The following is a 15721-nucleotide window of genomic DNA, read 5'->3' on the forward strand; positions in this document are numbered from 1 at the left end:
TGAACTGGTGACATGCAGCTGCTTTCCCCTGGGCTTCTGCTAATCCTGGGACAGCCAGAGCCAAGACTCCAGCTCGCCCAGGCAGAGGGCTGCTGCCGGGGAGCCGGGAAGCGGGCAGAGCTTGTAGCCCTCACAGGGGGCTGGGCTCGGGAGAAGCCAACACTGGCCAGTGCCCCCTCAGGGTGTTTGCCTACTTCTGAAGCTCTGGGCACCAGGAGGAGAAGCATCTATGCTGAACCCCTGTGAAGAGCAGAACAGAATTCCCCACACTGCCCTGCCGTAGGGAGCTAACCCCCACACAGCCGAGCTCCCAGCTAAGAGCTCCAAGGGGCTCACCCCATAAGCCAGGGCGGGCAGTGGACTGATTCCCACCAGAATCCGAAGCTGTAACTCAGCTCAGTTCCTGATGGTTAAGTTGGTCAGTCTCCCTCTACCTACGACAGAAAACGGTGGGGAGTCCTGGTGGAGATAATGCAGCAGGAGACTCTGCAGTGTTTATTTTATACACACACAATGATAGAAAAGTGATTGACAGGAAAAGAGATAGAACCATAGAACCAAACTCCAAGGGAAAAACTAGAGACTAGAAACAGAGCCACAGGTGATACCTGCTCACTCTCAGAGGATTTTAGAAAACCAATTCATTATTCTGAAAATTGGCAAATAAAGGAAAAGAATCATGCAGTTGGCCTGCCATTTTCTGTTTGAACTATACCTCAGAGTAACCAAATATCTTTTTAGAAAATAAATCTAAGGTGACAAATTCAGAAGGAAAGATAGAATTATAATATCACCATTTTGTAGTCTCCTAATAAGATAACTGATCTAGGTAATGATCATCAGTGAAAGCTAAAACCATTAGACGAAAGACTGGCAGACAGTTTTATAGTAGATCTGTAGGCTGACAGCACCCGAAACCTCTGATCAATTTTAATGTGGTTAAGAGACAATCCAACTACATGCTCCTTACTTCAAAGTATCCTCGCCTACCCCCAATCTGAATCTGAATCTGATCAAGCTTCCAGGTCTATCAATTCATAGGAAATAGAGATGACAAAGGATCACACAGTGCCTCAGTCAGCAAAATCCATAGTCTGGGAAATGACCAATGTTTCTTCAAAAAATAAGTAGCAAGAAAAAGGAGAAGGGAACATCTGTTGATTAAAAAGACATAAGCAACACGTCAACAGAATGTAATGTGCAGACACTGTTTGGAGCCTGGTTAGAGATAAATCAGAAATAAATTAGAAAAGTTATATATATATAAAGATAGGGGGGGATAATCTGAGAATTCAAAAACTACCAGAGAGTTGGCTATGTTAAGGAATTACTATTAATATATTTTAGGTGTGAAAATATCATTGTTTTTCTCTTTTATTAAAAAGTGACTATTTTTTAGATATATTTAATAAATTGTTTATGGGTAGACTGATCTACTATTGTGGACTTACTTTAAAATAAGTCATTTGGGGGAATGTATTTGAAAGATTGAAATATATGTTGATTATTGTTGAAGCTGGATGACAGAAATGGGGAGTTCGTTATAGCCTTTCTCCATCTCTCTCTCTCTGTGTTATTTTTTCTTAAAAAGCTCTTTTTAATATGTCTGAAGACCAAACCAAATATTAGAAATAATAATATGGACTCTCAAACACTATTGTAAATTGTGCACATACTTTGCAGAGCAATTTGGTAACATATAAGAAAGATGAGGTGCACAAACACCACAATCCGCCAATTCAAATTCTAGGAGCATAACATTAAAAACCCTCCCATGTGTGTGCAACGGAAATAGCCAAGAATGTTGACTGCAGCTTTGCTTGAAAAAGCAAAAAGTAAGGGACAATCTAATTGGCCATCAATGGGAGGATGGATTTTTTTAAAGTGTATCATTCATTCAATTTAGTTTAAGTGAGTGAACTAGAGCAACATGTGTCGACAAAGCACTGAGAAAAAGGGCAAACTGATGAATGGAGCTGTAGCTAGATGCCATGTAAATGAAATGTTATGATAAGCGCAATAAGACCATATATTGTTATAACAGATATGAACGTGCATGTTGTAAAAGTATTCACACGTGCCAGGTGATGATACATAATGAATTTTCTCTTCAGAAAAATGAGGATGTTAGTATTAAGACTAATATACAGAGGGTTTCAAAAATATCTTAAATGTTTTCAAAATTAAAGGGGTCTTAAAGCAAACAGTTAATATTTGACAAATCTCCACTGATGATCAAAGTGAATTTTATTAAATTATCACTACTCTATTAGCTTAGAAATGTTCATAATAATTTTAAAATAGAGAACTATTTTACGTATATATGAAAAGACTGCACTGTATGTTCATATAAAGAGCAAGAAAATACTTCATGAGATGTGCATGTGTTAGAAGGAAAAGTGGAAAGAATTACTACCCTTTACGGGGGTGTATGTAGACAGGTCCAGCCTCCACACTAATGAGCAGACGGCAAGAAAAAAGTAGAAAAAATGAATGATGTACTTGTCCCTGAAAAGCAACCAGAGGCATGGATTGCCTGTTTATCTGTAACAAAACAAACAAACAAACAAATAGGCCAGACACTGTTAAAATGGTCTCCAGTGCTTGCTGTGCGCTTTGATTAGCTGATGGCCGAGGCGAGCTCCCTGTGACCTTAAGACTGGAATCCTAAAGGCCGTTTCAGTCAAAACATTCCCTTCCAAGCCAAGAGTGCACGTGCCACTTCAGACCAGTCCATCCACCTCTCTGTGCGCTGGCTGCCCCTTGCTCCACACACATCTTCCAGCGTCACTCACGGCACCTGCAAAGGTAGACTCTGGGAGAGGAAAGCAGAATTCGGTTTACTTCTCTACCAGAAGCTATTGCTATGCTCGAGTTAGTCATGTTAACTAATGTGAAGAGAAGTTTGAGACCCGGTGGGTCCGTCTTCTCTAAATACACACTGAGCTTGGAATAGCGGGTCTTCTGTGCCTTTGTTTCCCCATCCTTCTGAGAAAGGCCGGGAGGCACTAGGGAGCATTTTCTACAATCCCTCTTGAAAGTGGCAATCATACAGGTTCATATGGTTGAAGGGTTGGTTGTCCAGTGATCTCATTTCTAACCCCGTACTGAGTAAAACTTGACAAGGTCATATAAAAGTAAATTCTGGCATGGAAACTGATTATAATGAGGACGTGTAAATAAAATAACACATTAAAACAAACTCACGGGGAGCAAATGTGGCTCAAGCGGTTGAGCACCTGCCTCCCACATGGGAGACCCCAGGTTTGGTTCCTGGTGCTCCTAAAGATCCTCTGAGCAGGGGCGGGAGGGGGGAAGGCTGGCCCGGACCCGGGTGAGGGGCAGGTGGAGGAGCGCCTGGCCCGTGGAGGCGGTGGGAGGGCTGCAGCCGCCAGCCGTGGCTCGCGGCAGGGCCGTCACGGAGGAAACATGAATGTAAAGCCAGCCCTACTGCGCTCGTCGATCTGACCGTGGAGCAGGACACCGCGCCGGCGGCCCCAGCACCCTCGCCAGCCGCGGGCGCACGGACCACAACGGAACCCTACGAGTCCAGAGGGTGCCCGCAGCTGGCCAGGCCTCGCCAAACGCTGCGAACCGCCTCCGGCCCTCTCTGTGGGAGTGGAGCTGTCCTGACACTACTCTCCACGGGAAACGCACTTCCCCACGGACGCGCCAGGGCGCCTGCTCCCGCAGTCCCCCGGCCAGCACTTTCCCTGCCCCAGGGCGAGCCGCATCTCAGGCGCAGCGTGGTCTGCAGGCGCACAGCGCTGCGCCACTGTCAGGAGCAAAAGAGAAAATTGGCCCTTTTGTCTAATTTTCTTAAATAAATGGATCCATGCACTACAAGTGAGCTCACCGGCTGGGGACTCCAGTTCCTGTTTTGGGTGCGGATTTCCAGTTGTTTCCAGTAGAAAACGCACCTGTCTGTGGTCTCTTGAGTACCCAGGCCGGGTGGGCGTCGTCGGCCGCGGGGCTTCGTTTCCTCTGTACCCCCAGCTGTGCTCTGGCAAATCCAGCTCCCCCCGTCCAGTGAGCCTGGGGTCTCCTTTCAAATGTCAAATGCCTGTCTGTCCTGCGGCCCCTCCCGGCTTCCCCTGACACCCCCGCGCCGGCCTCGGGTCCCTCTCCTCGCTCCTCTGGGGCCCGCCCTGTCCCCTCCGCGTCCTCCCACTCGCGAGTTGCAGGGCTCGCCGGCAGCACCGCGGCGGCCCCCAGCCCCGGGAGGTGGAGGCCGCGTGCTAAGAAAAGACCCCCGAAGTCCTGGGGGGCCTGCACGGTGCGGCCCTGCCGAGCCCACCCCGCACCTGGCGAGGAATTCTCCCGCCGCCGCGCGTGTCCGCGCAGGCCCAGCCCAGCCTTCTCACGGGCCTGGGCGCGGGCGGCTCGCGTGGCCTTACCCCAGCGAGGTGGTGGAGCTGCGCCCGGGCGCCCCGCGGCCCCGCCAGGTGCGTGGGCCCCGAGGGCGGGGCAGGCGTGGGCAGAACCCCCGCCGTCGGCCCTCCCACCCCTGCAGGCAGGGCCTGGGCGCCCCTCTGTCTCCAGGGGACACGGGTCCGTCGAGGAGGCGAGGCCGAGGGCGCGCCGTGGGCGCAGCGGTGACCGAGGATGGTGGGGAATGGGCTGAAGTCGCAGCGCGAGGTGGACCCCGAGAGCCAGCGGTGGGAGCGCTGAGCGTGCGGGGGCGAGCGGGGGTGGGCTGTGCTGCCCCAGCAGTGCGGGTGCCGGCTCAGAGGGCGGGAGACACGCGGGCGGCGCCGCCGCCCCCGGGGGGTGGTCCCTGGGTAAGGCGTGGCGCACCCGGCCTCCGACGAGGCTCAGGAAGGCGCAGGGACCAGCTGGAAACCGAGGTGCCGACGCGGGGGCCCAGGACCGCCCGGGCCCAGGACCTCCGCCTCTGCGCGCAGGCGACCCTCGCTCACCGCGTCTCTCTCTTTTCCATCCCCAGGAAGAGGCAGCCAGAATTCCCGCCCGCCAGCCAGTCTCCGTCGGCCCATGTGCAGCTCTGAACCCCCCACGCTGCAGCGAATGTGTAAGGAACGCTGCATGGACACCGTGGTTGCCTTTGCTTTCTCTCTCCTGGGCTCTCCCACTTTCTGACGTGGACACGGAGGCGGTGCATGCCACCGGTGAGGGCTGGCGCGCCCCGGTTTGCACGGCTGCCCGAATCTGAGCGGCGTCGTTCTTAAAAGGACACTGTCAAGTGGGTGGCTTCGTCTTTTGCTTTGTCCTGTTCCGATGCAACCCTTTCTCCCCCTCCGGGGATTCACTTTTGTTTGTGACTCCCACTCACAAGCCTGAAAGTGAATTTCCCCACCTCACAGATGTGCCAGCTTCTTCCTGCAAATAGAGCTCTTTTTCTTTTCTTTTCTTTTCTTTATCTTTTTCTTTTCCTTTTTGCTATTGCACAGATGCTTGAAATAATCATGTCTGCATTAAAGAGAAAGACAAATCGATTTATGAAGCGCCACTGGTGGGGCCGGCGCCAGCGTGGGCCTCTGGGGGGGCCTGCCACGGCTCGGGGAGCACAAAACAGACGTTTTGTGAGTCCCACAATAAGTGAGTTTAGCGGGGAGAAAAAGGAAAAGTCATTATTTTTCCAAGGTTCTGAGCACTTTTATCAGATCTCCCGTCTGATAAAAAGCCTGCATGCTTGGTCCTGTTTTTGACCATCAGGTCTTGACAGTGTCTCTTTAAGTTAACAAAAGAACATCCTGTTCAATTGTGCACGGAGCCTGCAGCCCTTCTCAGCTGTTCCTTTGCAGCCCGTCTCACCCCTGGAGAGTCAAAGGTACACATTCCTGCAGCAGACGGGGGCGCCGCGGCGGCTCTGGCCTCGCGGGCTCTTCCCTGAGAAGAGCCCCGTTGCTCAAATGCCGGCTGCAGACCCTGGCCATGGAGGCTGGCGACGGGGCGTGCGCTGGGAAGACTCCTCTGGGCTCCTGGTATTAGTAAAAGAAGCCCAAGTAGACAGCGCAAGGGGTCCCCACACCCTGCTGGCTCTTGGCAGTGGGGGAGGGTGCGTGGTGGTCACGCCAGTCTGCCGGGCGCCGGCTGGGGTCTCCCCACGTCCAGCTCACAGCCACCTGGGGCTGGCTGGGGGCTTTCTCTGCCACTCCCCAAGCCAAAAGACACGGCCAGACCTTCGCACCCCCGGCCAGTCTGGCCAAGGATGCAGCAAGGAGATGCTAATTTCAGGCTCTGTGGCAGCCTGTCAAAGGGATTGTGAGTTAGGGGCGGCTGTGCTTGTCCTGCAGTGACAGCAGGGCCAGAGGGTCAGCTGAGGCCCCTACCTGGGAGGGGAGCACCAGGCTGCAGGTGCCTGCCCTCGGCTGGGTGGGAAATGCTGCAAGAAGCAGCAAAGCCAAGGACTTTCAGGACAGGATCGACTCGAGCGTTCCTTCTTGAAACTAAAGGGCAGAAAGAAAGCACTAGCTTTGAATCGGTGTGTACCAAGAGTGGGTATTTTTAGCTTTGGTTGATCCTGCAAAATTAAAAGAAAAGAAAGAAAAAGGTATGCTCCTTCTGTGACCTTCAGTTTTTGTGAGCAAGCTCGGTGGAAGTAAAGCCGCCCCCCGGCCAAGCTGTACCACCTGGGTCTCCCCTGCCCCAGAGGCAGTGCAACTGCCCGAGACCTCCCGCTGGAGCCCAGGGCGTCAGACGTCCCTGTGGGAGCACGTGCCACGCGGCAGGTGGCTCTAAGAAATGACACTGGAGCCCCAGTCCCTCCAAGGGAAGCCTCCCGGCTGATCTGCATTCCCAGAAGTAATGTCCCAGCTGGTTTACCTGCTCTGCCAAAAGCACGGCACTTTCAGTGGACTCTGGCGTGAGAATTTCTGTGCTCAGCATGCGAGATGAAGTGGAACAGAAGACCACATAAAATGTAATTAGGAAAAAAATTAGTTCCCTCAGAATTTTACATTTTAGTGTGAAATGGCCTTTGCAACAGTCTCAGGACAGTAGACCCCATACCCAGAGAAAGCTTATGGGGTCTTCCAAAGTTCTCTGACTTGATGAGATAGGTCTATGTGTGGGCTTCCTTTCCTTCATCGACTCACTGAAGAAAGCGGAGGGCTTAACAAAGGCAAGTCTGTTCTCTTTGGGTTGACTTTCATCCTGTATCCTGTAGCTTCAAGATACGGAATGTGATTACTCTAGATTCTAAAAGGAGGACCGTGTGTTAAGACTCTTTATAATAGCCTGCAAATTTATGGAGGCCAAAGAGTTCCCTGTTAGCTTAGGCAGAGGCTAGAACCCAAGGGCGAAGGGTGGCCTCTGGGTGCTTTCTGAGAACTACCAAGTTCTCCTTGAATCAGAAAGCGTCCGTCTTCCACAATTCCTTCAGAGATCCTCTGCCTTGAAGCAGTGATGAGCTGAAAAGGTGAGAAATTTGAACGGGGTTCAGGCAGGCCTCCAGGTGTGGGGTGTCTACTGAACGTGCTGACTTTCTGGAAAGCTCTCTGGAGGTGGACGTGGAGAAGGGGGAGTCGCAGGGCTCAGGACTCCTGCCGGCAGCCCGGGAGGAGAGGAGTCTGGGAAAACAGAGCCACACCTGCTTCAGTTACGAGGCTTCCAGAGCCACGTCTTCAACAGCAGGAGGGCCACGCCAGGTGCAGCGTGGAGGGGGGGGCACCCCAGCCTGCCTCGGTTTCCCCCTGGGAAGCTCTTACTCTCCTCACTGACCCCGGGAAGCCCCAGCCTCCCTCACTGGCCCCGGACAGGGCAGCCCCGGCCTCCCTCGCTGGCCCCGGACAGGGCAGCCCCAGCCTCCCTCGCTGGCCCCGGACAGGGCAGCCCCGGTCTCCCTTGCTGGCCCCGGACAGGGCAGCCCCGGCCTCCCTCGCTGGCCCTGGACAGGGCAGCCCTGGCCTCCCTTTGCATGTCCATGTAGGCAGCACCCTTTCCTCAGAGGCTGCAGCAGGAACGCCTGCTGCTCTTGCCTCGCCTGTCTCCCCTGGGTGCACGTCCCCTCCACACTGCTTCCATTTCAACTCTCAGAGGAAGCAAACTCTCACCTGCTCCTGCTCTGAGGAGCAGGCTTTCCCTCTAGCGCCAGGGGGGCCCTGGAGACCTCAGCCGCCCACTGGGCAGGGCGCAGGTGCGGTGACCCCTCGGGCGGGCCCTGGAGGCCCCAGCCGCCCACTGGGCGGGGCGCAGGTGCAGCGACCCCCCCAGGCGGGCTCTGGAGGTCCCCTCCAGACTGCACGTGGCCTCCCGTCTCCCGTTTGGGACCCTCCTCCGGTGTGGTCCGACCCCCACGAGATAGACTGTATGGCTCCAGCAGCTTCTGCTTGGAGGGGTGATGGTGTGAGTCCAATGAAGGAGCACTGAAGCCAGACCCCAAGCCTCAGCCTGCCTGCTGGACACAGCCCTCTACGGCACCCACCCCCACCTCCTCTTGGCCTGCCGCGGCTTTCTCCAGTAACTTTATTATCGATACATTTAGTAGTCACCCCAGGAATTTAAGGCAAAGCTTGCTCATTGTGACAATTATGTACTGTTTTCCAAATCACTGTAGTTTTAGTAAAATTAAATAGAAGAAAGAAGCTAGTAGCAAATGGAAACTGTTAACATTATTTGGGATTAAGTAAGTCTTATTTCATAGGAATAACACATTTTTAGAATGCATTTATTCCTTTATCCTGCCCTATATCTTATATATTTTTTCACAGCAATGGGTCTTTTCACACCAAAAGTTATTAGCCCCCTCCCCCCATGATGGTAATTGTACCTGTCTTACTGGGCATATGGATGCACAACACAAAATGCTCCTCAGAATTTACATAGGCATGTATCTAACAGCACACTTTGTTGTAACAGCCTCTACAATTGTGTTTAAAGACAGCAGTGCGTTTTCTACAAAGATGCCACATTACCCGGTCTAAGACAATGCTTGATGCAACAGCGGTTGGTGGACCCGGCGCTGACTGTGGCCCACAGAGTAGGATGAGTGAACGGTGCTGCAATTCCTAGATAATGCGATTCTTCCACTGCCTCAGGTTTGGAAGCCGTTTATTTTGTCCTTGGGAAAAAGAAAAGGTTAATCTAATTTCCTTAATCTGATAAATGCCCCAGGGCATTGGAACTGTTTCCTAATTGACGGCAAGTCCAGAGTGAGATCTTGGGGGAAGGAAAACTGCTCCTGCTGACAGCTGCGGTGAAAATCTCCCATCACAAGATTACAAACTGTACTGGATTAAAACAGCTAAACTGTGATTTTATCTTCCTGCAAGATGATTAATAATAATACATGTAACAGCTGGCAGTGCATGGTTTAAAAAAGCTCGCATAGTACCCCTGGATAGTAAGCAGAACAGTCCCTGGGAGTGGGGTGGGGGGGAGAGGAAACTGAGTTACCCTAGCGATTCCCGGGAATGCAAGGATGTCTTTTCTGCGGGTATAACTAGAGCTGGGGCCACATTTTGTTGGGGTGTCTAAGCTTGCTGGGTGCAGACTGGCTCTCAAGGGACCTGTTGCCTTTTAATTCACACACACAGCGATCACTAAATAAAAACACAAGGTAGCATTTGAATTTCATGATTTTCTTAATGAGCATTGAGAAGCATTTGGGGAAAGAAAAAGTCCATTGCAGTGGAAGGTGATGCAGAGCACCGCAGTTGGATGTTGTAACAGGGCAGGTGTAAGCACGTGGTAGCAAATTGGAGGTTTCTTTCTTTCTGGAAGAGGCATATTGAGAGCACAGAGAAATGGTCTGAGCAAATGGAGGAATGTGAGAAAGGCGAAGTGGGAGGGGAGCTTCTTTAGAGCTCCATGTGCCTGACAAAGGCCTGTTCCTGCAGACTCGCCGTCGTCCCCTTCTTCAGTTAGGTCAGCTCGGAAGACAGTTGTGTACTCTAGTGGGGTGGTTTGCCACTGGGTAAGTCAGCAAGTTAGCATTTTACAAGCATTTATACGTTCTCTGAGAAAATATGACGCATATACTTGAGAGAAATATTAACTTTGATATAATAGTTTGGAGATGAGATTTTTCTTGGACAATTAAAAATACAACATAGATTATCAGATGTATTGAGTACCAGCTTTTTCCTAAATAATAGAACCATCACTTTTACTGTTATACCTATTTTAGAAACCTGAACACTAAGGTCCAGAATTTTCCATAACTGATACTGAATTTCCATTACTAATCTATATGTACTTGGCTCCCTTCACTTTTCAGATTTTAAAATGAAAGGTGTCAAAACATTATTCTCATCATAAATGTGACACATATATCTATTCAAAATAATAAAATAAACCATCCTGCTCATTATTGGTCATTTCCTACATACAATCTATATACACATTCATCTGAGAACAAAACGTTTTATTTTCCTATTCCTTTCAAAATCACAAATGTGTTATTTTCCTATTTGTTGTTTTCATGGATACAGAGAACACTCCAAAAAACAAGGAAAAATATTTACTGATTTAAGTATTGGCACTGCCTGTCATTAATAGTATGCCATGGTAAAACTGATGCAGAAAGTAAGCCAAGAGTCCAAAAGTAAGGCCAGAGCCATGGCAGTGGGCAGGTAGAGTGGGAGGTGTGGCAGCCCACCTGTCGGCTGTCCTCGGAGAGGAGGTCCAGTGGGCTCCGGAGGGCCCGTGCGGGGGAGCGCAGCAGCGCGGCGAGGAGGCGGGACCTCGGGCTTTTCTTCAGCAAGCCGCAGGAGGGACGGTCCGGGGAGGGGTCTCGCTCTCAGTAGCTGGTGCCTTCCCGCAGCTTTCTCTTGTGCGCGTTTGCCTCCAACGGTGGCGCTGGCCTTTGTAGTCTCCATTTCCTCTTCCCAACTCCCCGGACATCCCCAGCGGTGCTGCGCATCGGAGCTTTTGTATCAACTGTCGGAGGCAAGGTTCTGAAGTAAATGGAAAATCCAGAGCAGGAAAAGGTGGAGCAGGGCCTGGAGACCTGCCCTAGGTGGCCCCGCCCAGGAGGCCCTGCCCAGGTGCCGGGGCACCTGCCGGAGGGGGCCTTGGCAAGGGCGTCTCCGTTCCCCACGGGGCGATGCGGGAGCTCTGGGGAGGGCAGGGGCGGTCTGGGGCCAGCGAAGATGCTGTGCAGGTGTTCCCGCAGTCGCTCGTGGACTGTTCACAGGCTCCTAATGAGAAACCCTGTATTGCAGCTCGAGGGCGCGTGCGGGTGGCGCACCCGCGTGGCGCACCCGCGGGCGTGGCGCCGCTTCGGGAAATCTCAGCCCTCGGGGAGCACAGCTGCTTCCACAAGAGGCTGCCCTCTTCCTCAGGGTCAAATCCCCTGCCTTGGCCAGAGACGGCATCGCGGGGCGCCGCCGCGGGGGTACCCGGTGGTACCCGCGGCCTTCGGGGCGCAGCCGGCGGGGTGGCGGGGCGGAACTGGGCGGAGGTGCCGCGGCGCGGGGCGCCCTCGCGTCCTCAGGGTCCCGCCGCGCGGGCCGGGCCCCGCAGGTAAACCGCGTCTGTTTGCTCCGCAGCTCCAACGGCAAGTCGGTGTCGTGGTCCGAGCCCGGCGGGAGGCCGGCGCCCCGGGGCCAGCTAGCGTGGCAGCGCCTGTCCGTGCACGTGAAGCCCGGCGAGGCGGCCTGCAACCAGACGGCGGTCATCAAGCCCCTGGCCGAGAGCTTCCAGGGCTCGGGCCGCAGCCTGGCCCTCTCCGACGCCAGCACCAAGACCCTCTACAGCGTGGGCGAGGAGGCCGACGCGGGCCCGCCGCGCCCCGGCCCCGCAGGCAGCCCCGGCCCCGCGCCGCCCGCGCCGCGCCCCCTGCCCGCGGGGCCCGCCCCCGCCCTCGCCCTCGGCGCGGTCCTCCCGGCCGCGCCTGCCGCGCCGCCCCCCGGCCCGCAGGCGCTGGCCCCGCTGGTGGGCGCGGTGCAGGGCGCGGCGCGCGGCCCCGGCATCCCCGGGCCCCCGTGCGCGCCCGTCCTCCTGGGGCCCCCGTGCGCCCCGCCGCCCCCGCTGCGCCTGCAGCCGCTGCCGCTGGCCCTGGGCCCGGTCGGGGAGGAGCCCGGCTCGCCCGCGGCCGCCGAGGACGACGACGACGACGAGGACGAGGAGGAGGAGGAGGAGGAGGAGCGGTTCCGGCTGCTGCAGGAGTTCGTGGCGGGGCACGCGCGGCGGGAGGAGGCCTCGCCGCCCGCCGCCCGCCGCCCCAGCCCCGACGACGACTCGCCCGCGCTGACGCCGCCGTCGCCGTTCAGGGACTCGGCGGCGTCGGGCAGCTCCGCGCCCAGCTCGCCCGCGTCCGAGTCGGGGCTGTGCCCGCCGCCCGACGCCGCCTACGCCGCGGCCGTGCTGCGGGACTACACGCAGAGCTCGTCCACCCTGTAGGCGCGCGGCCGGCAGGGTGGGGGCGCCGCGCGGCGGGCGGGGGGCGCCCCGGGGGGCCGGGGGGCGGCCAGGGCCTGGAGTCCTCCCTGCCGAGGGCGTTCTGAAAGCACAATCCCACTTGCTCTGCACTGTCACCGCAAAAACCTAAAATCGACAGCAAAGCTGCTCGTTGGCGCCGTTGCGCGCAGCGGAGCGTGCCCACGCGTGCTCTCGACCACGCTGGAGGGACGCCCCGTAGCGGGCGTTGGACCAGGAGGACACCCTCTGGCGCTCCTACTCGGGGTTGGGGGGCAGCACGCCAAGGGGAGCAGGCTGGGACCCCCGCCCGGCGAGCCGGCCGGGGGCTCAGGCCTTCCTTGGCGGCTGCCAGGTCCGCCCGCCTGACGGGTGGCGCCGGCACCCCGCTGCGCGGGGACTCCCCTCCTTTGGGAAAGCTGGAAAAGAGCAGAAAGCGTCGCCAAAAGGGCTTCGCCGGGGGACTGTGGGGCCAGACGCGTGGAAACGGGGCGCTCAGCTGCCCCTCGGTGATACTCACCAGTGGCGACTTTGGAAATGGGCGGCGCAAGAGGTGGTACCGAGTGGGATGTCACCGCTTGTGGATTCGCTGGTTTGTGCCAAGGAGCTGTCCCTGCCCTTCCAAGAGAACAAGCCCGAGCCGCGCGGCAGCACTGTCACCTTCCATTTACCGTAGCAAATAACACTCACCAGTGGACTTGGAAGATCAGGACCGTACTTTGTGGTGCCATTGTTTCTCACTGTTTCTGCAGCAGCCGCCCAGCTTCCCAGCTAAGGGCGCGCTCCCAGAGACCTCTAGCCCCGGTGACAGCCCCCGTGGACGCTGGGTCCTTCTGAACTAGCGAGTCCCGTGTCCTTGTGGGCAGGTGCTTCTAAATCTGTGCAATGTGATGTCAGCCTACCTGCAACCAGAAGGTGGGGTCTCAGATACAGTATAGGTGTTTTTATGTTGTCATGTTTCCTATATCGTTGCCACCAACATTTGCAGAAGCTCTTTGAAGAGTGAGCCTTGGAGTCCTGGGTCGTTCATGTGCAGCTGGGATGGCCAGTCCTCTTCTAAGAGGGAATGTGCTGTTCAGATATTCTACGATGTGGAAATGAGTGATGAGTAGAGTGTTTGAAAATCTGATATATTAAAAGTTGACAAAAATATCAGTAATGATTAAAAAAGTACATTTTATAAACATGCACAAATCCTTATTAAACCTTAAGGTACAAAAGACAGTATTTAGACTATTTCAGTTTCTTTAGATTTTTCAAGCATTTCCACAGCTACTTGTGCTTTATAAGCTTAAAGCATACACGAACATCTAAGTCTGGTTAGAGTTTACCAAATATTTATTCCTTCATCACGATCTGCCTTTTGTTTTTAGTTCCATGTGCTTTTATTCCCATAATTTCACTGTCAAAACTTTGCTTTCTGTTTTTGATATTTGTTGTGGTATAATATCCAAGCACATGTCATGTAATTGTCCCATTTTTGCCCTCCCTTTTTATCCTCAAGAAAGAATTTTCTTGCTGTTTCGATTTCTTCTGTTATTTGTGAGAAGACTCTTATCCCCTTAAATATCTTTGTTTAGACCTTTTGTTCACTCCTATTTTTTAATATGCTTCCTTTGTGCTGAGGCTCCTGATTTCCCAGAGGGAAATCCTCTCAGAACTGTTTAACTCCCACTGCATCTTTTGTCCAGAATCAGCTCCGCGACATGAGGCTCGCCTTGCCCATATCTTGCCATGTTCTTCTTTCAAGTTTAGTCCATATCATGTCCAGAACGAACAGCCTTTCCTTTAAAATTTTCTTCAAAGCACCTCCTAAGTGAGAGCTCATGCCTGCAGAAGTGTGCTTCAGATGGACACCTGCCCTGAGGCCCACCAAGGAAAAGGTGGCTACAGTAATTGCTGGAAAACCAGCACGGGATGGCAAGGTATCTCTTACGAGTGAAACACGGGTCTTTTCTTTTCTTGATGCCGCTGCGTATGTCCTTGATATCACAGGACTTGGGCTTCCAGATCTTCAAACATAAGAATAGATAAGGAAGCCACCTTCCATTATTCTCACAGTGTCAGGTTCTGTTCTGTCTAGACTTTGGTGCCCTGTGTTAAGCGCCGGTTACGTTGTTACTCCTAAAGCCCCTCTGGCCGTGCGTGTGCGTGCTCTTGGATCCAACACAGTATTAGCTCTTACATCGTAATCGTTCGCCACTGGAAATGGACACCCACCCACCATATACCAAAAGGACAGAAACTTTGCACCGTAATGTTTGTGCTTGTACAAATTGTTTAGCTTCTTGTAAATGTGTTTTCTTTGGCTTGTTCCTCCCTTTTGTCAAATAATCTTGAAAATGCTGTATAATAAATATTTTCTATTTATTATATGTGTCTTCCCTCTCGACTTTAAAACGATAGAAATTGACTGGTGCAAAAAATAGCTCCAGTGGTCTGATTTTGAAACGCACCAGGGAGGTGACACCTAAAGTGGGGACAGTTAGATTATGAGGGCCGTATCTCAAGCTTTGACAGTTTAAATGAATCCCAACTTTATTTTGACGTCGGAATGGCAGACGCTGACCTTCACCTAACCTTGTGGAGTTTGGCACACCCCGGGGTGGCCTGTGGCGCTGAGCTGAGCCTCGTTTCCTCCCCGCCCGCAAGGCTCTCCTGGCCCTGCTTCCCTGGGGGGGCCCGGGCTCTCCCCACTCTTTGTTCTCCTGTCACACCAAGCTCTCGCTCCTTTGCTTCCGTGGAGGCTTCTCTGGGCCTAACACAAAGGGCCTCGTCGTTCACGCTTCCCGCCGAGCTGGGCATCTGCCAAGAAGCTCCGGGAGGACGTGGTGGGAGCGGGCCAGGTGGGCGTGGGGCGACAGGCTGAGGAGTCTTCACCCTGCCCGGGAAGCTGAAGGAGGAATGGTGAGATGGGAGCTCCGTGTATCGGGAGGGGAAGTCCTAGGAGAGCCCGGGAGACATTACGAAGGGGAAATGAAGGCGAGTGAGAGGGAGGAAGAGAAGGGGCTCGGGGAGGTGGCCAGGGACAGCCCCAAAGCAGGGGGGTCGCCGCGGGCCCCCAGGCTTCTGGGGAGTCCAGGGTCACAGCGGGATGTAAGGGAGACGGGGGTGCCACGCGCTGTGCGCAGTGGTGCGCACTCTACAGAGCACGCCCTAGAGGGAAGCGTGGTGACTTCCAACGCCACCTGGAGGTGGCGACTCCACGGGGAAGGACACAGGCACCCCAAGACGCCCTCGCTTCCGACCCCCTGGCGGCAAATTCAGGGGCTCCCACCACGCGCTCAGGTTCGCCAGTTCGCCAGCACAGCACATAACTCAGCACGTGCTGTCGATGACAACACAGTGGGAAGGCGCCCAAAGAAGGGGCGCACAGGGCGAGGCCTGGCAGGGTCCCCAAATG

General features: G+C 54.2%; 2 protein-coding genes across 3 annotated transcripts in view; both read left to right on the forward strand.

The window, feature by feature from the left end:
* The window catches only part of GRM1 (glutamate metabotropic receptor 1), a 382716-nt gene extending 371184 nt beyond the window's left edge, over window positions 1-11532 (forward strand). The window contains exons 8-9 of one of the 2 annotated variants that reach the window (XM_058307603.1): window positions 4946-5029; window positions 11451-11532. In XM_058307603.1, the coding sequence (XP_058163586.1) occupies window positions 4946-5006 (61 nt within the window). In that variant the 3' untranslated portion in view covers window positions 5007-5029; window positions 11451-11532. Of the gene's footprint in view, window positions 1-4945; window positions 6511-11450 lie in introns of those variants that run through there. The other variant, XM_071218698.1, reaches the window with a different exon arrangement.
* LOC131280490 (metabotropic glutamate receptor 1-like) lies at window positions 11006-12350 on the forward strand. The gene is made up of 2 exons (XM_058307651.2): window positions 11006-11130; window positions 11268-12350. The coding sequence occupies exons 1-2, from the start codon at window positions 11006-11008 to the stop codon at window positions 12301-12303; spliced, it is 1161 nt and encodes a 386-aa protein (XP_058163634.1). The 3' UTR covers window positions 12304-12350.
* Window positions 12351-15721: the final 3371 nt, after the last annotated feature.

Source organism: Dasypus novemcinctus, chromosome 11 (assembly GCF_030445035.2).
Source record: "Dasypus novemcinctus isolate mDasNov1 chromosome 11, mDasNov1.1.hap2, whole genome shotgun sequence".
In the NCBI taxonomy this organism is placed as follows: domain Eukaryota; kingdom Metazoa; phylum Chordata; class Mammalia; order Cingulata; family Dasypodidae; genus Dasypus; species Dasypus novemcinctus.